At 40.4% G+C, this 24,225-nt stretch overlaps 2 protein-coding genes and 1 long non-coding RNA gene across 3 annotated transcripts in view; 2 read left to right on the top strand and 1 right to left on the bottom strand.

Moving 5' to 3' along the window:
- The first annotated feature begins 5,022 nt into the window (after positions 1-5,022).
- Positions 5,023-7,549, top strand: LOC311089833 (trypsin-2-like). Its single transcript, XM_084124826.1, has 5 exons — positions 5,023-5,102; positions 6,112-6,262; positions 6,796-7,043; positions 7,152-7,288; positions 7,383-7,549. The coding sequence occupies exons 1-5, from the start codon at positions 5,063-5,065 to the stop codon at positions 7,530-7,532; spliced, it is 726 nt and encodes a 241-aa protein (XP_083980952.1). The 5' UTR covers positions 5,023-5,062; the 3' UTR covers positions 7,533-7,549.
- A 6,098-nt stretch (positions 7,550-13,647) lies between these two features.
- Positions 13,648-24,225, bottom strand: part of LOC311089070 (tripartite motif-containing protein 16-like) — a 34,842-nt gene continuing 24,264 nt past the window's right edge. The window contains exon 6 of the mRNA XM_084123509.1: positions 13,648-16,327. Coding sequence (XP_083979635.1) covers positions 15,798-16,327 — 530 coding nt within the window. The 3' untranslated portion in view covers positions 13,648-15,797. The remainder of the gene's footprint in view (positions 16,328-24,225) is intronic.
- LOC311089071 lies at positions 20,089-20,655 on the top strand. The gene is made up of 2 exons (XR_014607624.1): positions 20,089-20,324; positions 20,382-20,655. It is a non-coding gene; the product is annotated as an uncharacterized lncRNA (long non-coding RNA).

The following is a 24,225-nucleotide window of genomic DNA, read 5'->3' as shown; positions in this document are numbered from 1 at the left end:
CATCATAGCACTGAAACTGTGCTCGTTAAAATTACAAATGATTTACTTTTAGGATCTGACCAAGGCTGTATCTCAATACTAGTTTTACTTGATCTTAGTGCTGCGTTCGATACTATAGATCACACAATACTCTTAGATCGACTACAAAATTATACTGGTGTTCAAGGACAAGCATTAAGCTGGTTCAGATCATACTTATCTGACCGCTACCATTTTGTCTATTTAAATGGAGAAAAATCGATCATAACTCCAGTAAACTATGGAGTGCCGCATAGTTGTGGTTAGGCCCTCTGTTATTCTCAATATATATGCTGCCACTTGGAAATATTATAAGGAAACATGGAATTAGTTTCCATTGTTATGCTGATGACACTCAAATCTATATTTCATCACGGCCAGATGAAATCGCTAAATTATCCAAATTGACAGAGTGTGTTAAAGATATAAAAGATTGGATGACAATCAATTTTTCTTTTATTAAATCCAGACAAGACAGAGGTACTAATCATCGGTTCAAAAAACCGCCCACAAAACCTCTCACACTACAACTTTAACATAGTAGGATGTCCTGTTACTTTATCCTCTACAGTAAAAGACCTGGGTGTTATATTAGACTGCAACCTGTCTTTTGAAAATCATATTTCATATGTTACAAGAACAGCCTTTTTCCACCTTAGAAACATTGCTAAGCTACGTAACATGCTATCAGTTTCTGATGCAGAAAAGTTAGTTCATGCATTCATGACCTCGAGACTAGATTACTGTAATGCTTTATTAGCCAGTTGTCCTGCATCCTCAATAAACAAGCTACAGTTAGTCCAAAATGCCGCCGCTAGAGTTCTAACTAGATCAAGAAAATATGATCATATAACACCAATTTTATCATCACTACATTGGTTACCTATAAAGTTCCGTATTAATTACAAGGTATTGCTACTGACTTATAAAGCCCTAAACGGGCTTAGCTCCAGTCTATTTAACGGATCTTTTATCGCCCTATAATCCATCGCGCTCTTTAAGATCACTAAATTCGAGGCTTTTGGTCATACCTAGGATATCTAGGTCCACCAAAGGAGGGAGAGCATTTTCACATTTAGCTCCAAAACTCTGGAATAGTCTTCCTGATACTGTTCGTTGCTCAGACTCGCTCTCCCAGTTTAAAACTAGATTAAAGACGCATCTCTTCAGCCAGGCATTCATATAATACTTTTAATCTTACAGTTAAATCCGACCTCTAGTTCATAAACGCCAGAGGAGAACTGGCCCCCGACCAGTGTTTGGAATAACGCCGTTTAAAAGAACGGCGTTAGGTAACGACGTTATTTTTTCAGTAACGGGGTAATCTAACTAATTACTTTTCCCGTCGTTACAACTCCGTTTACATTACTGGACATTAAATGCGGTGCGTTACTATGCATTGATTGAATAAACTGTTTAATCCGAACGCACCCCTGGCTTGCACAGCTAGTGAGGAGGTGGGTTAATAACAAGGTAAGCGATTATGATTGGCTAAGGCAGAGTCATGTGTTTCATGGTAGCCAATCAGAGCCAGTGTTTTACACACATGCCAGCACACGCGCCACACACACACACACACACACACACACACACACACACACACACACCAGCTAAACAGAGATTCGATGAAGCAGCAGAGATGGTGAGTCAGGAGCAATCCGATGAAAAGTTGGCATTTTCAAGGTGGAGATATAAGCGCTACCAGAGAATGTCTAATAGGAAGAGAATTGGCACTCTCTGCTTACTTCCTGTTTCTGGACTGGCTGCAGTAACACGTCTCTGTCCATGCGGGGGCGCTCGCAGGCGAGTGCAGAATGAATGGAGGTCTATGGCGAAATACCCCTCAAAATCCACTTTTCTCAGGATATAATTTTTTGTCTAATAATTTGAATGTTGTATTTGAAAGGAGATGCAAAGAAATTACACATTGCTGGGTGTTAGATTTTTTAGAGTCACTTATTTGCTTTAAAAAGTCTTTTAAAATGTCAATGACGTCATACACATCGTACGACCAGAGATACTGCTTTACGGCAATCCTTCAGTCACTCTGGTGCTTTCGCGCTCTGCACTTTCTTTTCTCTCGGGGCATCGACAAAAACAGCTGACACAGGTAAATACACATGCTAGAAGAGTTTTTGTTTTGTTTGTTTCTGGTCCCGCTTCGGATGCCACGATGCCATCAAGCGGTATCTCTGGTCGTAATCAGTCCTTCACTGACCAATCAGCGTTCATTAGCAGAATGCTAGCGTGTTATGGGCAACAACAACTCAACCTGTAAGAAATCGAAAGGACATAAGTACTCGTTCATTCAACTTTCGACCTATAACCCATGTTGAACTTGCAAAACCTACAATAAAATCTGAGATTTCTCAATGGCAATCGGGTGAAAGAGACACATTTAGCCGCCTAGCCCCATAGACTCCCATTCAGTCTGCACTCGCCCGCGATCACCTCCAGTGGAATTCTAATGGAACTGCAACCAAGATCTATACAATGGGGCTAATAGGAAGTGCCAAGGCTTTCCGTAGACGGGCTCTGGCGCTACTTCAAATTCATTGAGGTCAAAGGCAAGAACTAGTGGCGGAACAGTACATGTATTCGTATTGAACTGAGAGAGAGAGAGAGAGAGAGAGAGAGAGAGAGAGAGAGAGAGAGAGAGAGAGAGAGAGAGAGAGAGAGAGAGAGAGAGAGAGGCGCGGGCGCGATCGAAAAGTTGCAAAGTGTTTACGTGTGTGTGTGTGTGTGTGTGTTTGAGAGAGAGAAAGAGAAAGAGAAAGAGAGGCGCAGGCGCGATCGAAAAGTCGCAAAGTGTTTACATTTGTGTGCGTGCGTGTGTGAGGCCAGGACGCGATCGAACAGTGGAAACATAAAAACATAATCCGTAATTTTGTTTACAGGACATTCAAACTGCAAAGTGTTTAAGTTACTGCTAATTAAAATTAAGGAAAACAAATATATTAATCTGAAATTTAGCAAATTAATTTTCAATTCATTCAGATACAATTACCAAACATATCTCAAGGTTTTTTTGTCTTTTTGTTAATTTAATTAATAAACTAATTATATAAAACATATATAATGTTATATAATGTGCATAGTCAGTGCACTATAAATAAACTGGTTCAATGCCTTTACTTTATTAATAAAACTTTTAATAAAAAGTTGAGAGAGGTTGATTTAATTTGCTAGAGTTAAATGCACTTTATATGGTGTAACTGTTTACTTTTCTTATAAAGATAATGCTTGAAGTGCAGGTTTATAAACCTCTTGTTGTCTGTCGACGTGCAATAAATATCGAAGGTTATGTACAAACACCTGTCTGTTCTACTCATTTCAACTGACTTGTGAAAACTGCTCAAAAAAATCCAAATTCTTTGACATATAGCAACTTTTTTTTTTTTTTACAGTAACGCAAATAGTTACTTTCCCTGGTAACGAGTTACTTTTATTATAGAGTAATTCAGTTACTAACTCAGTTACTTTTTGGAACAAGTAGTGAGTAACTATAACTAATTACTTTTTTAAAGTAACATTCCCAACACTGACCCCGACTGAGCCTGGGTTCTCCCAAGGTTTTTTTTTTTTCTCCATTAGGTCACCTGATGGAGTTTTTTGCTTCCTTGCCACTGTTGCCTTTGGCTTGCTCAGTTGGGGATATTTGGGGATATTTAATTTAATTAATCAATCAACAATACTATTGATCAGCATTACCAAACGTGGACGTTTTCCACTAGAAACAAACATTGATGTATTATTTTAATTTAATACTGTGAAGCTGCTTTGATACAATCTGTATTGTGAAAAGCGCTATATAAATAAACTTGACTTGACTTAATAATGTTTGAACTTTATTAGTTAAGCTAGTAGTTTTTGCTGTGGTATCAAAGTACTTAAAGTGTGTTTTAAGTAATAAATGGAAAGCAAAGTTACACTTGCTGATCCAAAAAATTATCCGATCCGTGACTCAAAAAACGTAATATGACCCGAAGTTCTGAACCGTGAGTTTTGTGATCTGTTGCACCACTAATTATTTTCGGTAACACTTTATTTTGATGGTCCCTTTTGAACATTCAGTTGACTATAAGTAACGTTGCACCTACATCTCTACTAACTCTAAGTGTTAGTACAGTATTAGTAGACTGGTAGGGTTAGGGTTAGAATAATTTGACTTGTAGTTGCAAAGTTACTTATGGTCAGTAGAATGTCTGTTGGAGGACCATTACAATAAAGAGTTAGCAGATATTAAGCAGACAGTCTATAATACTCTAATGAGAGTTAGTTGACATGTAGTTGCAAAGTTACTTACAGTCAACAGAATGTTCAAAAGGGACCATCAAAATAAAGTGTCGTTTTTGCATCAGTAAGTATTGTAACCAATCACAGACATGTTGAGAATGTGAATGCAACGGCCAATCTCTTATTTATAACCAACAGAGTATAATGACGAAGTAAATAAGAGGTTCATTGTTTGCTTTCTGTATAACCCATTCATAATTTGAATAAAGTTTTATTTTTCATGCTGCCAAGTACACACTTCAAAATTTCGGGAGTCACAACTGTATTAAAATAAGAGACTGAATCTCAAAAGTGCGATGTTTACCAACGGACGAGACAAAAAAAGTGATGTTATTTTGTGTGATGTTGAGTCAGGCCATCAGTATGTGCTATTAATTAGAGAATTTGTCTTTTATTGAACAGTTAAGAAAACAATAAACCTACTGTACATAATAAAAAATATTCACAATCTTAAGTGTGTGTCACTCAAAAAGTAAAACAGCATTTTGGTCATCTGTTTTTATATAAGCTTCATACTGTCATAAGTCAACGCTTCCTTCCAACGCATTTATTATGACCATGGAAAACTGTATGAAAAGAACTGTTGTCTCACATGCTCATTTTTACTTGTCAATCCTTTGTTGTGATCTTATTGGCTGGTATAGATTCTGTAGGGGTGTTCAAAAGATTGCTTAAAAACATGAATGCTAATCTTGAACTTTGCAGAATTGCTCTAAAGCTGTGAGCAGTCCTTCTCTCCTTTACTGCAATGAAGACTGTTGTGTTCACTTTGCTGGTTGTGGCTGTGGGTACACTGTAAAAAATAAAAAGTTGAGTAAACTTAAAAAAATAAAGCAACCAGCTGCAAAGCATTTTTGAGTTTACTCAACTTCAGTGGTCGAAGTTCATCCAACTACCAGTCCAACTCAAAGAAACGAATAAGCACAACTACAGAGGTCCTGAAGTTCAGTAAACTCAAAAAAGCTTTGCAGCTGGTTGCTTTACTTTAAGTTGATTCAATTTTTTACTTTAAGTTGATTCAGCTTTTTTACTTTTTTAAGTTGATTCAACTTTTTCAAAAATCTCACCCAAATACTTGTATAGCCTTCACATTAAAAATCCAAATGCAGGGAGTAAACCATACTGTAAATACAACACAATACAAAAGACATTGCTATCATTACAGAACTTATGTATTGACAAATATTCTGCAAAACAACACATTTTGTATTTGCATTAGGTACACATATTTTAAGGTGATGAAGTTCTATGCACAAAATTAGAGTACAAACTGGAATAAATAAATGCTCAACCTTACAATTATCCATATGGATTGCAGCTATACTTGGACAATCTTTTGAAGGACGCAAAATAAATCAGCCTTGTGGAGCACTTTAGGTCAAGATAAATAAACATTTTTTTCTAAACAAACTAAACAAATTTTTTCTTAACCAGTTACTACTGGTGTATTTTAATACTTTAGAATAGTTAATAGGGCTGCAGCTATCGATTCTTTTTGTAATCGATTAATCTAGCACTTAATCGATCGATTAATCGGATTAAAAAAAAATGTGTGTGTTTTTAAACAACCAAAACAAATAATACATAACGAAAATGAGGTATTTATTCCAACTCCAACATTTGGCTCCAAAACTAAGCCTATTTATTGCAATCTTTACCCATTTAGTGTTTATAAGTGCCAGTGCAATCTCTTTTATTAGTAATTATTCATGACAATTGTTTGTTTGTACACTGATATGTATTATAGATAGTCTTTAGCATTAATATTATTAAAGAACAATTCATTTTTCAATAAAGTTTACAGCACAGGTGATAAAATCATTGGAGGTTATGAATGTCCGCCCCACTCCCAGCCCTGGCAAGTGTACCTTACGGATGGGCATTACTTGTGTGGAGGATCTTTGATTAAAAAAAGATGGGTTGTGTCTGCAGCTCACTGCAGTTTCATGTGAGTATATAACCTCCCTTTTTAACCTGTATTTTTTTTAAACATGTTAAAGCTACTTTACCATCAAACTACTTTTTCCCTAAAGAGTACCCTTTTAAGGAATTGATTAGCAAAAGGTTGCTATTGTTTACCATTTCTGAATGTGTATTAAAAAAATCATAATTTCTAAAGAAAAAGAAAGGCTGTCAAAAAAAGTTACATATTATGTACTATAATTAAGATGAGAGTATGTTAGTCTACCAACCATTGGCATCCAGCTCTAATTTTGAATATTTTAGTTTTGAAACAAATTTGCATTTGTGTACAGTATTTAAATATGCCTCTTTTCTGGCTTCAATAAATAATCACAATTTTAAAAAAAAATTATTATTCAGCATACTAATGCAGGATTTCTACTGTCTATTGTCTATACGTCTCTTAGACTATAGGTAAAACCTATTTAAGACTATATAAAGATCTGATATATAGGTAGGCAATATTCGGATAAACATTATATTAAGGCTGAGTAAAATATGAGTTTCTTTTTCAAATAGACGCCAACTCGTCATCCACCTGGGAAAGCACAACGTGTTTGTTACTGAAGACACTGAGCAGCGGATCGATGCAGAGAAGGAGATTCGTCATCCAAACTATAATGATCAGACTCTTAACAATGATATCATGCTGATCAAGCTGAGAAAGCCTGCCATCTTCAACAAGTATGTGAAGCGGATCCGTCTGGCAACCAGCTGCTCTTCTGAAGGGGAGCAGTGCTTGGTTTCTGGATGGGGCAAAACTGGAGATGAGATGGCTGAATAATTAAAATCTTCTTACACTTATATATGGTCAGATATTAAACGTGCATTCAGTCATTATACAACTTTTAACACTGTTCATATTCTTTTTCCAGTTCACACTGCTTCTGTCCTGCAGTGTTTGAATTTGCCTGTACTCTCAAGTGCGCAGTGTAGGGGAGCATATGGTGCAAAAATAACTGAAAACATGTTCTGCGCTGGATTCATGGAGGGAGGCAAAGACTCGTGTCAGGTATGTTATTGACTCAGTCTTCCTTTTTATATGCGTTTTAAATTTTTATACAAACCACAATTTTGTCCTTTTCATTTTCCAATTTTCTTCTCAGGGGGATTCTGGTGGCCCTGTGGTGTGCAAGAGGAAACTGAAAGGTGTTGTTTCCTGGGGTGACGGCTGTGCTGAACCACGCTTTCCTGGGGTTTATGCTGAGGTGTGTCGATACACTGACTGGATCAAATCCATCATAGCTAATAACTAGCTCTTTGTTCAGCCTGGTCGGCTAATTTTCCTAATTATCTGTAATTAAATTCAGTTTGAAACGTGTATGTGTTTCTATCTTTTATTTTTATATGGACATTGTTTTTAAGCATTTTTTAATCAGTTGCTCCACACCCCTTACACTGTGCTGCTACAGCAGCATGGCAAAATTAAGTACCCCATCGATATGGGTGTGCAATGTCAAATGGAAAACATTCGAAGCCTCAGAGTATCGACAACAAGGTCATCAGAAGATGTAATTTCTTACATACAGTAGCTAGTCGAATTAAAATTCCTATTACAATGTTAGAATGTTATGTCTAAAGGCTTAGCAGACAGTCAATCACATCTGTTGCCTCATATGCACATGCTTTGTATAGTCACAGAAACACTGTGTTGACAGTATAGACTATGTTTCAGCGAGGGGAAAAATGTCAAATAGTGACTAAAAACACAACAATTGTAGAAGTGACTGTTTCATTCTTACTTTTATAGTCTGAAAAGTCTTCAGTACAAACTTGACAACAGTCTGCAATAATTATGAACAATGTGAAACAAAGCAAGTTTACCCGTGGTTTAGAATGACTCAGGGATAACTATTGTGTGAAAGCACTTTGTAGTATTGGAAATATGTATTGATTATTTTAGTATTTCTATATTTTTCTATGTCTAAGGTAGCTTTTGCAATAGCCATATGAAATTAGGTCTCAGTGAATTAACAAAATCTTTGTCAATGTCTGGGGCAAGACAAAACTACAGTGTCATTCACAGTCTCAGTTGCTCTACTCTTTATGAATCAGCACTTTCTAATAAAACAAATTTACAAACTGATTTTTGGACTGAAATTTGTTTAGATGACAGCTGAGCAATTCGCTTTAGGGCCACTTTCATGGCTCTTTGGGTCAGAAAGTAACACCCTGCATCCCAATGTGCATACTATGCATCCTAAATAATATGTGAGCTTATAAGTGTGTCCCAAAGCATAATATAGTATGCCAAAAGTCCCCGAATTATCTACTATTTCTGTTAGATTATCGAAGTGTGGATCTCTGCACACTCTAATGGCTAATATTGCCCACAACCCATTGCGCTTTAGAGGAGGATTCGGTTCAGAACAAAAAAACATGGCGGATGTGCACGATTAATGGTTAAGTAGAGAGGTTTAGATAAAATAATCAACATTTAACCTTATAAAAATATTTATTTAATGTTATCTTTGTTATATCGTCTGCAACAATAATGTGCACTTTTATAAAGATCTGTTTGGCTCTTAACTCAAATGCATCATGCAAAAATATTAGAATAGTTCTCCGCATGAAAGACCTATGACTGGTAGATCAACGTGCTACTTTTCTCTCCAATACGGTAGGAAATTAAATGAAATGAAATTTGGAGGATTTTAACTGTGACAAGATGATTGACAGGCCAGTTTATTGCGACAGGATGAAAGGCAAAAGTTGGACGAGTATTGGGCCATTAAGTGAAATCAACGAGGAGGAGGTGGATCCTGAAGAGCGTGACAGGGAACAAGCATGTTTGATTGTGTTGAACTAGATATCACCCTCATTGAGGAGACCTAAAAGTTATCTAGGGAAGATCTTTCCCCATCACCTCCACCGCCAGCATTTAGCGCTCTCTGCAACACCTGCGTACACTGGAAGGCGTCTTAGGAACCCTGCTGCCCTCAAAGACATGCTACTATCTATGACTACTATCATATGCAAGCAGTCAGAGACACTACCCAATCAACATTTGTACAGAATAAGTTGCTGAGATATTCAGAAGAATGCAAATATTTAAAAAAAGGAGTTTTATGTGTATAGAATGTTCTCTTAGAATTAATCTTAAAACAGATGGAACGGAACTGGAAACGAACAGATGATGTTATAAATATCAGTGTTTTGTTACTGACGCTTTTGACATTTCGTCTACATCCAACGCACATGGCACCCTTTGGCGTCAATATGAGACGCAGATAGATATGGGCCAGAAGGCGCCTCCTAACGGTATAACCCTAACCCTACCCCAGACCTAAACCTACCCATAACCGAACAAAGCTTTGTGCGTGTCATATTGACGCTAAAGGGTGCCATGTGCGTTGGATGTAGACGAAATGTCAAAAGCGTCAGTATATGACGCCCTAGGATGAGAATGCGTTGGTATGACATAGCATTATTTTCTCCTGACAAAAGGTCCATCTAATTCTACATAAGCCTTAAAGGGTTAGTTCACCCAAAATTGAAAATTCATGTGTAAGTTTGCTTTACAACTGCATATTTCCTCACTTTAACTGAAATGGTATATACATGTACAATATATATACTGTATATTTTGTCATGAGACACACGAAAATGGAGACGGTGATCGTGTTTGGGTCTGTTCTGATTTTCTAAACAAATCAGTCGGAACACTTGAAATATTTGTGTTTTTGAATACATTTTGACTGTAGTCATATAGGCCTGTTAAATAACATAACATAACATACAAATTGGTAGATTTAGGGGTAGGGTTGCGTGTTCAAACATGTTTAAATGTTATAAATATTTGTAATAAATGTAAATAAAATTATGCTGGCTGATTAAATTGAAAATTACATGTCACAAAAGCAAAACTATACCCCAATATATCTAATTTCAAAATTCTCATGCCCATCGCATCTCTGTATAGCGTCAAAGTTTTCTCATTGTAAGCAATTGAGTACCCTGCACATCGAAAAATTGTGCCATTTCCAAAATCTTGGATGCAATGGTGTCTTGTGCATCTCCAGGTCAGAAACTTCGCCAATAGCTGTACTGGCAATATGCAGATGCATTGCGCACAACAGCCCTGGAAAGGCAGTCAGCTACTGCACGAGTCTGTCTCTTCACATACTGGATGTCAGTGATGAACTTTCAGTTGTGGTGATCAATGGCTTTGAGATTTTGGACAGCATAAACTAGTGGCTTGCAGTTGACAAATGCAAATAACATACAACTTTCAAGCAGGGTATGGAAAGGTCAAATAGCGACGATTGCGTAACTAGTGTATATGTTATCTGTTTCTGTGTTTTCCTGTATTCTGGTTAGTTACCAGAGTTACCAGATTGGTTGCACGCCCTGCTTGGTCAGCTGACTCCTTGTCGTTTATAAAAGCCTCCATAGTCACTGTTTTAATTTGCCTTGCCCTCACTCGCTGTGCTTTCCTTGCCTGAATTTGCTAGTTCTCCCAAAGAGCTGCTCTACCTCTCGGTTGCCCGTCTCAGGGCCGCTTGTTCTTTTGCTTACCGTCTGGTTTGGCAGGGGCCTGAACGGGATGGATGGGTGGGCTGCCTGTGGCCGGCCCCACGCTGTGGCCTGGGTGGAGGCTGCTGTTGAGGCCGAGTGGGGGCGGTTGCAGGATGGCACCCTCAGCGACAAGTAGACAGGAGAGCTGCAGTCGGCGACTGGATAGAAGCAGCAGCTGGCAGCCAGGACAGGATGTACTTGATTGCCTCCGTCTGCTTCCGTGCAGCTGAGAACTGCTGGGTAAAGTTCTCGACCATGTCACAGAAAAGGCCGACCTTGCAGATAGGGGCGTTGAGGAACTAGACCTTGTCAGGCTCACGTATATCCTCCAGGTTCAGCCAGAGATGGCGTTCCTGGACCCCTAAGGTGGACATCACCCGACCCAGGGAATGCGCAGTGACTTTCGTCGCTCTTAAGGTGAGGTCCATCGCTGTGCGCAGTTCAGGGTTTCTGCATAACCCCTTTAGCACTTTGCCCTGGTAGACCTGCAGAAGCACCATTCTCCACAGGTTCTGTAAGACTTGCCCGCCAGATGGGACGAGAACTTACAGGTCCGGGAGGGGAGACACGGATTACCCCTCAAAGAGGTAGCGGTCTTTGGACACAACTGCATGGCAACCAACTGCCCCACCATCGAGGGTAGTGAGGGTGGAGGAGGTACTACACCGGGTTTGGACAGAAAAAGATGCCGTCCATGATCTATTGACCTCGTCATGCACTTCCGGAAAGAAAGGGACCGGGACGGGCCGCCCCGTGAAACCAGTCGTCCTGCCTCGAGGGACCAGGACACAGTGGAGGCCTTCACTCTAGATCGACTCTCTCGGTGGCCCGGGAAAGCATATCCATCAGCTCTGGGTCGCACTCGGACAATGCTTCGATCCCCAAAGGCGGCAACACAGCCGAATCTTCATCCCCGGGGGACTCAAGCTCACCCTCCGATGCAGCGATTGACATCTGGTAATCCGGCGGAGCCCCAAAGGAAACGACAGGTGCCCCATGAGACCAACGTGCACCTTCGGAAGTTCCACAGCTTGCGATGTACTAGAGGGGTAATGGTCCCACAGAGATTGGTTACTTGGTGGGGAAGCCCTTACTGTGATCCTCAGGTCTCCAAAGCTATCAGCCGAAGTAGCCCTTTTCTGGTAGCCACCAGAAGAGGAACTAGATCAGGGGATAGGCAAAGGGACTCCACCTCGTCTGAGGTACTCAAGTCTCGACCGCAATACCGAGATGGTCATCCTCCCGCAATGGGTACATGACTCATCCACGAAAGCACCCTCAGCGTGCTTAACAGCCAGACACGTGAGGCAACGATCGTGACTATCAGCCGGAGCCAGGTAACGACTGCATCCAGAGACACGGGTGGAATGACATCTTGAAAAAGATGCAGTGTCACACCCTTGCAAACTCTTTTAGGGAAATTAGCTCCCTCTCTGGTGCTGAAGCGCACAGGGGAAATGGCCTCGGCACAACCAGCAGAAATTGTGTAGCCCGCTGTTTGCAATCACACTCATTGAAAACGTGGCACAATCAGCAGGAATCAGTGCAGCCCGCTGTGTGCACTCACACTCTATGAAGGTGCAGCACCACAAGCAGGGATATAGTGCAGCCCGCTGTGTGCACTCACACTCTATAAAGAGCTATGAAAACAGCTGTTTTTTGCAAGCTCTTTAAGAGATTGTGACCACCGTCTGAGGTGCCGTCACGCGAACACCGACTGAAGAGGTTTCTTCCACAAAGCACAAAAGGCACGTAGAACACTCTCATCGGATTGCAGAGCGGAAACAATAGAATACTACCTATTCTACTACCTACCTAACCACTCGGCTGCAAAGCGAAAAGCAAATATGCGATGCACCCGCATCCGTATTTATACCTGCGCTGCTTCAGATGCAAATCTCGCATTTAGTTACATTAAACATTACTGATAATGTCAATACATTTCACATTAATTTTCATCTTTTAAGTTTAGGATATTGTAACATTTCATAGTTAATAAACAAAAATCAATTCTATATCATTCATCAAGGACTCCAATTAATTAATCAGTGGAACTTTCATAACCCAAAAAGAAGCATCTACATCCCAAGTAGTCCCAAGAAGTGATTGATACACTCATGGAAGTGGACAGAGACATGGATTTCCATGAATTTATTTTTTTTTTCCAAATGTGAAAAGATCACTTCATCGTGTTCTTATTCAACACATTTCACAATAAATCTTTGCACATCTGCACGCTCCCCTTCTGTCATTAATTAAAGTTTGTAATTGATTAAAGTTTGTATTTTGAGCATTTTCTTTCTCTTTGATCATCTGGCTTTTATTCTGACTGCTAATACTCTGTTTTTAAGTCAAGTCTTGCTGACATGAAATTGCATTCTGTGCTACTGTATGTGCTCATGATAGAGCAATTTTGGACTGAGAGGGAACATCATAGACATTCCATAGACATTCATTTGAAATAATACAGCATATTCCACAAAAAGTGTTTAAGAACAATCATCTTTCAATTTCAAAACTAATAGTAGTAATATTTTTTTTTTTCATATTAATATTATTACTCTCAGTGTAACAGCAGTTATCCAAACAAAAGTCCAAAACACTTATTTAAAATTTACACAAACTTAAAACTTAAACAAAAAAAGCTGATGATCATTGTGCTTTATTGCTTTGTGAAACAAGAACAACAAATCTCTAAATTGTCAATATTTTAGCCAGAATAATTCAATTCAGAATTATAACAATTATTTCAAACCTAAATTATTATTATTATTATTATTATTATTATTATTATTATTATTATTATGTTACATGACCCACCCTTAAATAGACAAAGCATGACTCAGGTTCATTAAATAGAAAAATAACCAAGATTTATTTTTGGCTTACACAAAGGTATAACACACACAAAAGGTATAACACACACAAAAGGTATAACACACACAAAAGGTATAACACACACAAAAGGTATAACACACACAAAAGGTATAACACACACTACCCAAACAGAAGGAGCCTTTACACCACGCACGCACGCACGCACGCACACACGCACACACACACACACACACACACAGAAGGAGCCTTTACACCACAAAGCAAAATAAACCCATAAGTTAAATTAATTAAACAAAACTTTGTGAATCACTCAGTTAATCCAAAGTAAATTACATGCAAAAATATCTCCTCTGTTCAAACACTAGGCCAGTAGCATCCTCGTGCTGCAGTAATACATAGTGGGGGAACAAACAATACAAACAAGCAAAAAAGGAAAAGAAAACTAGTCCACTCCAAGGGCCTTTACCATTTCTTTTGGGCCTGATTACCAGCTCAAGCGCCCGGGCGGACTAGACAATATACCCAAAACAAACAAACAAACAAACCAAAAAAACAAATACAACAAGAGCAACAAATGGGCTCCGTAGAGCTGAAAATAAAAGCATTAAAACACCTTTATTATTCATATTAAAACAATCACCCCATATTAAAACAATGTAATACTTCAAATCAACTCATACCTGTCTCAAAGATCCAAACAAATCCACATGCGAACCTCTCACATACGAACACCACGAGTGTTGAGCTATTTCCACCGGCCAGAAACAAACGCACCTACTATTTTCGTTCCTACCCCTGATATTTATACTTGGCTAACCACACCCCCTTGATTCACAACTTTACTGCCTTGATATCACCCTTTACAATTATTATTATGAAAACACACAAACTTGCACATAAACAAAAACTCATATTTTTCCCCTATATCCAACAAGTTGATTTTCAGTTTGAAATATATTGTGACATTAAAATATTATTGTTTTTCAACTGTCTGTGTCTCCTTAAGACTTTTATTTTTTAAGTATGTTTTCCTGTTGTTTCCAAGTTCACATTTCCTTTGTTCATTTCCTGTTTCTCTTGGTTTCCTTTCTTCTTGGTTATCTTCACCTGTGTCTAGTATAATTCTCATTACCTTGTGTATTTATAGCCTTCTCTTTCTCTTTTTTGTTTTTCTGATCTTGTCTTGACTAAGGGATTTTAAGCTGTTTTGTGTTTCTTTGTATAGTGTTTTCACCTACATTTATGGATATCTTCACCTTGTTCATTTGAATAAAAGATGCAAATAGATCCATGCCTCTCCTACTCTCCTTCCAGCACACATTACAGTTATATTTTTGAGAACATAACCTAAACCCTACTTATAAACCTAAACACTTATAAACAATATAAAACAAGTAGATAAAAAAACTCTCAATATTTCATAAAAAATGTTGAAAAAATTCTGATCATCGCCCCAGCTGTCATAATGCTAAAATCTGGCATTCATTAAAAAACTGTCACCTGAATTTTTAAACAGCTCTTTTGTGAAATGCCATTGGCTTTGGCTAAAATTCTGATTCATATGTTGAAAGAGATGTGACTGTTCAGAGAGGAGCAGGGTAGTTTTAGGTCAACTAACATACCAACAATATTATACAAACAATGTTATTTCCTACTTCTCCAGATACAGGTGAAATAAATTCATAGAGTTAAATGTTTAATAAATAAACAACGCATCTTTCTTTTGAAATGAACAGTATGGCAGAAAAAAATATTAAGATATTTTGAATAACTAGTATTATGGTCCTACTTTAATATACTTTATATATTATATAAACTACTGATAAACTGATAAACTACTTTGTACTAACATTTAAATTAATCATCTGATACAATGCAATTATTGTGTACAATACATGTTTTTACATTGCTTCCCTTGCACCATAAACCTAACCATACCATGAAACCTGTCCCTAACCTTACATTACAGTAAGTACATTGTACCTATGATTTTTTTTTATGCAAATACCTAAAGAAACCTACTATAATGTATGACAAAAATCACTTTTGGTGTCTGTATAGTGACGTGCAGAGCTCTTGGACAAATGCCACTATTGGACATCTTAGGAGAGAGAACAGGTTACTGTTACTGTATGGCAGGACTACTGATACAATGTCTCTGTATTCTATAATGTTAAATCACAGAGTTTTACTGTTGATCCATTGTACAGCCTAAACCCAACATAGAGAGGATGAGTGAATGTGGCCTGAACTCTGCAGATAAGGGTCATTATGTCAGAGACGCCATAGAAGGACAGAGTTCCTGCACTGAGGTCCACATACACTCCTATTCTAGAGCAGATGGAGGCTGCAGGGATGTCAGTCTCCAAATCATTGTGCCTGAATGAGTATCTGGAGGGAGAGCAGAACAAACTCCAGGAATGATCATTATATCCAAATAAACACTTAGTATTTGTTCCCTTCCGGCTGATGTGCTTATATGATACTGATATACCCACATCACCATTCCACTCCAGCTCCCAGTAACAACGTTCACACACTCTCTCTCCACACATCACCTGATAATAAACATCAAATTTGTATGGATGATCAGGATACCGCTGGACTGTGTCAGTGTAAGTAGCCACTCTGTTCCTCTCCAACAGACGGATGTGTTTATTCGCTGTGTTTGGATCAAGTGTGAATTGATGAGCATCTGATGAAGATAAAATGTATCAGTGATCGGTCAACATGTAAATATTAAAGTTTTTTTTTTTTTAAATAATCTTTTGAATTGAACTGAAATAATATAATGAATATTACTATTACAGAAATTCCTACTATCATAGAATATACCGGCCCACATGATCATGATTAGGGGCCAAGCACTGAAGGTGTGTAGGTTCTTATTATTATTCGTCCTTCTTCTTCCACTTTTGGAAGCCCATAGAACCACATGTGGGAAATTTGTCATACAGATAGAGGACAGTCTGAACATTACCTGCAGCAATTTTGGAGTCTCTAACTCAATCCCTTCTAGTGCCACCAACTGTCCAAAGTTGCACTCATGTTTATGCTAATTACTTTTTAATCACAAGGCCTAGAAACAATTTTTTTCCCCTCTGATTCTTTGGCTAAAAAATGATTAAATTGCCCCATATGATGTCATTTTTGTCATGAAAATCCTTCAGCCACTTAGAATTTTCAGAAAAAACAACAACAACTTTTTCAAACCCATCCTAGACAGTTCATCCGTTTTTTTTTACCAAAATTAGCTCAGATCATCTTCAGATTGTATAGGCAAAAAGTAATTTTAAGCTTTTTGATACACCCATACTTTCCCGTTTAACGCATTTAAAGAATTTGACAGAGTACGCCAAAATGGACGTGAGGCTGTATCTCTGCAACAATTTTTGCATATTATGACGAAACTTAGTGCCTGTCATCTCAAGCCTAACTTGTGGGTACATGCACAGTTTCGGCACAGTGCCACCTAGTGGTCAGGAGATATGAAAAATAACTTTTTTTGATTATATATTCTGAACGGTCTGCCCAAAAATCCTAAAACTGGTCTCTTGTGATTCAGTGCAGCATACTGAATGGGTATCAAATAATATCCAATGTTCCTATACTGGCCATTTTGGGCATCGGCCATTTTGTAATAAAAGGCTTTTCACTCTGTGAGTTTCTCGCCTTTGAGCGCTTACTACCACAATCAGATGTGACAGAACACCAAAACAAGACAGTGATTTTTGAGGCATTTTTTCCCTCCACCCTGTCACCATGGACCTTCCTGCAATTCTTTTGTTATGCCTAGACCAGAGGGGCAGCTCCCTGGAGTCTCACACCAGGGATTTTTTGGAGTTGCTGTGCCAAACGGACTGTCCAGACCGCTCGCTCCAGGGCACACCTCCAAGAGAGTGGTTCTTGTAACAATTTTGCCACTTTCATGGAGTGGGTGCTGCTGGTGAACAAAAATCTGGCATTCACCATCCGCACGGCAGAGGACTACACCAGCCCCACTCCAGACCCAGAGTCCAGCAATTCACTGCCCGTAAACTGCACGGAGGACTCGTTAGAGCCCGCCGCAAACCATGGAATTCAGCCTGTCGCGATGTACAAGCCTGAGTTTGCAATGAGGATGGAACGAGACATCACCCCTGGATCGTTAACCACACAGAGAGTCAGACCAGGTGCGTGAGCAGGCAATACCGTGCAACGCCGAGGGAGAGCTGGTGGATTTCGAGGGCTGGGAGGGAAGCCTGGCCTCTGGACACTGTTTGGAACTTTTTGCGGTGGTACAGTAATTTCCCTGGCTGCATCCGGAATCACTTACTTTCTAGAGTAGGTAAGTATTTTGAATAAGTAATTATTTAACAACTGATAAAGAAGTATGTTCTTTATAGTATGAGTGTGTAATCCGGACGTACTACATTCGTCATGTTAACGATGTCATTATCATGTGACAGCGTCAGTTATATCACTTCTCTGCCTTTCACAAATCCTCTCCCGTGGCCTCATGGGATTGTAAAGTGTCCATTGCATGCACGTTTCAGAATCTCGCCAAAAGAAGTAGGTTATCCGGGTACTTTTTATGAGTACTGTGAATTCGGACATACTTCTTTTGTCACATACTGTTTTTTGCCTACTATATAGTAGAGAAGAATGCGATTTTGGATGCAGTTCTTGTCTCTCCCCTCTCCGCTGGTCCCGCCCAAGTTTCCTGAGTGCCTACCCAGCCTCCCTGTCTCACCCAAATCAGCCAGTTCCTCAGCCTCACCTTGGCTGGTTCCCTTCAGCCCCTCTCCATCTCCTCCTATAGATCTCTGCGAGAATCTGCCTTGGATCTTCAGGTTACCATTTCTGCCTAGTCAAGAGGATCCCCTGGCTCCGCCTCCAGATTCTGAACCCATTGTTCCTCTGACTGTCGACCTATTGGCTCCACCTTGGCTCCTCCCTACCTCGGCTCCACCAGAAACCATCGTCCCTGCGGCTTCATCGGGCTCCCTCATTCCTCCGGCTCCACCTTGGTCGAAAGTCGTCTTGCCTGCGCCTTCAGCTCCATCTTGCTCCGCCTTGATCCTCGGTTCTACCGGCTTTGCCTCTGTCCTCTGGCTCCCTGGCTCTACCTTGGACGTTCGTCGCCATGGCTCCACCTCAGTCTCCAGTGTCATCAATGTCGTGTTGGCTCTTCGACTTGTCAGCTCCACCTGGAACTCCCCTTGCTTCTGCCTTGGGGCCTTGTCCTGGCTATACTCTGGATTACCACCTGGCTCCTCCCAACCTCCACTCCCCCATGGATTGTTTTGCTGGCAGTAGTTCTGTTACGCCCCTTTCCAGCTCCACGTCCACCACCAGAGCCCCCTCCCTCAGTTGGGCTCTTTATGGCGCGAGGATGCGCCTTCCGGGAAGGGGAGCTAATGTCACATGTATGTTTTGCCCCTCTGTGTCAGCCTGAGTTCTAGTTTGTCTCATAGGTTACGAATCAGTTAATCATTCTGTGCAAGTGTTTTGTGTTATGTTAACAATTACTCCCTGTATTTAAGCCATGTGTTTCCTGAGTTCTTTTACCCTAAAAACGGAAAAGTTTTTTCTTTGTACAGGTGAAAATTTTATCAAAACGATCCCTGTTCACACGGATCTGCGGAAACGACTAAAAACACTGTATTATGCATGCCAGGCCAGTAGTTAGCAATGTCACTTTGACTATGTGCTTGCGCACATACACATTTTTTTACAGGGCACTATAGGCTAAAAACATAATACGCATGTGTTTGCCGCCACTTTCGCATTTTTGTACTTTAGACAGAGACGATAACGGTATTGTTTTCAAAAACGTGCACTCTGAAACCCATTTTCAAAAGTTTGCGTTTTTAGGCCCCCAATACACCGCTGTCATGTAAATGAACGGCCAAAATGCATAAAAAGTTTTCCATTTTCAGTTGAAAACGGTCTCATGTAAACAGCCCCTTATTCAGTGTAGTCTTTTTATGGTTGTGTTAACTCCCCTTGATCTCCAGTTACTTTCCTTGTTGGATTATATTATTAAAGACTGCTTTCTACTGCAACCAGCTGTGACAGGCATATTGACACCAAACTTTGTATGTGTCATTGTCACCTCACACTGACCACACAACATCAGTTAGGTGACACACATTTTGGTCAAAAGTTATAAGTCATTTAATCATATTACTAGTGATGTATAGTGATTATATAGATATGTAAAGTATATCTTTCAGCCATTTTGACTAGAATCATTTAAAAATGTCTTGAATTACTAATTTCTGTAGTTAGTGTGCTTGGCCCTGTTAATTGTTGCTTGCAGCTATATTTATATATTGTGATTTGCTGTAAAATTGTTTGGTTTTCTTGTTTAACTTGCATGTACTTTTTTTTTATAAACTCCTCCTGTACTGGAAAGCTGCTATATAATGTTAAATTCTGACCATGTGATCTTAACATGGATGCCACTGTTAATGAAAAATTCATTGTTCTTGTGTCCATTCATTTAAACTTGTTGATTTCATTTGAGTGTGTGTAAAAGCATCTGACCATATACTTTTGTGAGGGTTTTCTAACAGCTGAAGAAGGGACAGGAAGACAGGGTGATAAAACTTACACCTGAGCACGAGAAAGGATCCACCCAGGAGAATACAGGGGTCGTTTAACAATAAACAAGGGGTCCCATGCCCTCCCCTTAGGGGAAGCAGGAGGTCATTTAGATTGTAAATGAAGGCCTTTTGGCTTCTCGGGACAAAGAACAGCAGGAGGTCATTTAGATTGTAAATGAAGGCCTTTTGGCTTCTCAGGGACAAAGAACAGCATGACCTGCCCAGGGGGGGTAGAACCAGTCCATACTAGCTTGAGATATAAGATGACTTTAAGGAAATTTACAGAAACTGGGAAAGGAGGAGTCAAGAATGTCAGAAACCTGTATAAAATGTCTCAGTTTTATTATGTCAGGAGGCTTTCTGTTTCACATCTGGGTGGCTGCGGTTGCGAAAAGATTCCTCAAAGAATAAAGCCTTTTCTTCTTTATTACAATTTTGCCTTTTGAGTGTTCCTTAACCCTGTGATGCTGTTTTTCCCAGTGAGATAAAAATTGCTATTACAGCTGGTGTCAGAAGAGGGATCCTGTGCGGACGCTTCTTCTCCTGGTCCTGAGAACGGATTTGACGGGAAAGTGCACGACCTCGGCAGCAACAGGCGGCCGTCTCATACCTCGACGGTTTGAGATAGAAACTCAACAGATTACGAGAGAAAGAGCCAACACCGCGTTCAGGACCAGAAGGGGAAGCTCCCACCAGGACAATAAAGAATCCGCGGATTGCGGGAGAAACAGAAAAAGCATCTGGGTAAGACACGGCAAATTGTTTTATTGAAGTTGAGTGTAATTTGATAATTGTGAGTGAACGTGAACCATATTGGCTGAGTTTTGCTTTTTGGTACGAGCGAGAGGTGATTCAGGGGAATCACAATTTTTTTGGGGTAAGGGAAAGAATTGATCTGAGGAATTCGGATCAGTTTCTACCTCACTTAGCTCGTTGGTGGACGGAAAGCCCACAGGTGATTCAGGGGAATCACAGATTCAGGGGAATCACAGTTATTGATTAATTAGTTTTACTCAAAAGTGCTAGTAACCAAAAAAAAAAATAAATAAAAAAAAATAAATAAAAAAAAAAAAAATTTAATCGATTTAGGTGGACGGAAGAGCCACGTCAAATCAGAATTAATCGAGCGCTGGAAAGTGCTTATAGGAAGTTTTTGAGTGAAACGTAATTACAAACTACCCGACCGATCTTGGGGTAAGGGAAAGATCGGGTCTGTCGAAGACGTTTGACAGATTCTGTAAGACACGTGTCGAATTGTGAAATCCAGAAAAGAGGAACTCAGCCAAAAATGGGATCATCAAACAGTAAAACAGATAATTTTTATACACCAATTTTCTGTCAGATGAGAAATAATTATGGTGGTAAATGTATGACTGACATACAGAAACTGATCAAATATCATGATTTCCCTGAAGCGGGAACATTGAGTAAAATAAGACTTAATGTCGTGAAAGAGTCAGTGGAAAAGAATGCAGGGAAACAGAGTGGCTGCTGTGTGTGTATTAAGCATGTATGTGTGAATTGCGAACCGACTATACAATGTTGGGTAGAGGAAGCTGATAGACGAGAACGAAAACAAATACAAAAAGAATTAGCATTTAATGCCGAGAATGTTGTATGTGTAAAAACGGTTCCACTGGAACAGAATGCTACTAATAAGACGAATGAGTGTGTTTCTCCACATGTGACCGGGGAGGCGACGGCTCCGCCGCCCGCATACAATTTAACACACTACCCAGTGGCAGAGATCTCGGCCCTTAAGTTGGATTCCGATTTGGACCGCTCTCCACCAGTCCCCCGACCCACACAAGAACCGGCACAGAACAGAGCGCAAATCGAACTGGAGGAAGCCAATCGAAGGGCAGCGCGAGCAGAGGCAGATGCAAGAACAGCGCGAGCAGAGGCAGATGCAAGAACAGCACGAGCGGAGGCGGAAGCCGCAGAGCGACTTACACAAATGTTGACAGCAAGGCTTCAGGTACAACTACCAGCACCGCCAGTACAGCAGGGGGAGGCAGACTCCTCGGCACAGGCCGCGACAAGCGGTGAAGAAGACGGAGAGGGGGAAGTTTCCGGGGAAGCAGTTCTGGACACCCCGAACGACGAAAGACCGGGGACAAGCGCCCAGCCAATGCTCACAAGATCACAAGTGAAGCAAGAAAAGGTCAGTTTCACAGCGGCAAAGGTTAAAGTGTCGAATGTGACTGCTCCGATGGTTGAAGTTGCGGGCACGGACGGCCCAATGCTAGTTTTCAGAGCATGGACTATGTCAGATATGAAGGATGCTATGGCACATTTGCCAGATCCGCGAGACGCGGGCGAGAATTTTGCCAGCGAACTGCTCGCAGTGTGTAAAGAATTCAGCCCCACCACACAAGAACTGAAACGATTGCTAACGATAAGAATGGGCGCTGCGAACTGGGGCAAAGTGGCTGGCAAGCTGACAAAAACAGACGTTAGAAGAGTGCACGCCGACTGGGACCATGTCAGCAACGAACCGTACAGGAACGAAGTGGAAAACTTCTCAAAGCACATCGTGGAAGCTTTCCCTGCGCGTGTGGACACCGAAAAAATCACGTGCTGCGTCCAGGAAAAGGACGAGACGGTGAGAAGCTATTATTTCAGACTTTTTGAGACTTTTGCAAAATACAGTGGCATAACTGAGCCAGACGACAGGGGAACAAAGGCAAGCACGTGGGAGAAACATCTGATGGGCTATTTCCTGCAAGGGCTGAAACCCGAGATCAGGAGGGGAGCGAAAACCAGCTATGTCGGCTGGGAAGAGGGTCGTCTGCATAGAATGCTGCAACATGCTATTCACGCCGAAAGAGACATCGGAGAAAGGAGCGGGAAGACAAAGCCCGTCACAATGGTAGTTGTGCAACAACAACAATCACAACAACCCAACAAGCCTGAATATTCCAGGTCAAACCCTGCTAATCGAAGAGGACAGAGAAGAGCTGCTGGGGTAAGATGGAGCTGTTACATTTGTGCAACGAATGACCACATGCTCAGAGACTGTACAAAGTGTAAATTTTGCAAGAAGGAAGGCCACTGGAGCACCGCGTGTCCGACCATGAAGTCTGATTGAAACGAGGGGACTGGAGAGCGGGACGGAAAGGGTCCTGCTTTTTGGGGCCAATCTCTGGCTACAGCAAAGGGAAGTGAAAATATTCTTACTAACACATGCACACACGACGCAAACACAAACACATACACTGATTCTCTTTCTGCTTCTTGCAATGAAGAAACTGCTTGCAAACCGTTTTGTGTGTCTGATGAAACTGTGAACAAAGCTGTGAATGATGAGTGTATGAGATTGTACAAAAGCACAGGGTTTTCTGAAATGCCCATTTATCCATTACGGGTTAAAGGGGTAGTTATTGAGTTCTTAGTCGATTCTGGAGCGAGCCTGTCAACATTACGACCATGTGATTTACCGTGCATTCCGAACTTAACCGGAAAAGTGTTTGAAAGCACTTCGGCCTCAGGCCATTTGATTTCTGACCGGTTAACCGAGCCGTTAGAGTGCGAAACGGAGGGTGGACGCTTTTTCAAACACGAGTTTGTTTGGTCACCCGGCTGTCCCGCACCTCTGATGGCTCGTGATCTAATGTGTAAATTAAATTTGTCTCTCTGTGCTGATCAGTATGGAATTAGCATCGAGGAGACACCACAAATTACTTGCACTAAATTTGAGCCGAAGTGGGCTTATGTCTGGCAGGTTACAGATATTGATGGGGCAGAAAAGATTTTGAAATTGGCAAAGAATCGTACAAACCCAGTCAATACAGAGTTTATGACAAATGAGAAAATGCATTGTACTTCACATGTGGTGGCAGAGCGTGATTTAAATTTTGAGAAAATGTGGTTTAATGCTGTGCAGAATGAGAGTGTGAAATTTGACAGGATTTTCTGGACGGAGAATGTGTGTGCGTTGTCTGCAGTGTTGTCTGACAGTCAGAAGGCTTGCTATCTGATGACAGAGAACACTGCATGCCAC

The sequence above is a fragment of the Abramis brama genome (genome assembly GCF_963993115.1).
Source record: "Abramis brama genome assembly, chromosome: 9".
Lineage (NCBI taxonomy): Eukaryota > Metazoa > Chordata > Actinopteri > Cypriniformes > Leuciscidae > Abramis > Abramis brama.
This window is presented reverse-complemented; position numbering and strand designations above follow the sequence as displayed.

What these genes read in the sequence shown, in the direction of transcription:
- LOC311089833 (XM_084124826.1), top strand. Translation starts at nt 5,063, where the DNA reads ATGAAGACTGTTGTGTTCACTTTGCTGGTTGTGGCTGTGG. An exon ending in TTTGCTGGTTGTGGCTGTGG is followed by an intron (nt 5,103 to 6,111) that starts GTACACTGTAAA and finishes TTTTCAATAAAG; the next exon opens with TTTACAGCACAGGTGATAAA. An exon ending in GAGGCAAAGACTCGTGTCAG is followed by an intron (nt 7,289 to 7,382) that starts GTATGTTATTGA and finishes TTTTCTTCTCAG; the next exon opens with GGGGATTCTGGTGGCCCTGT.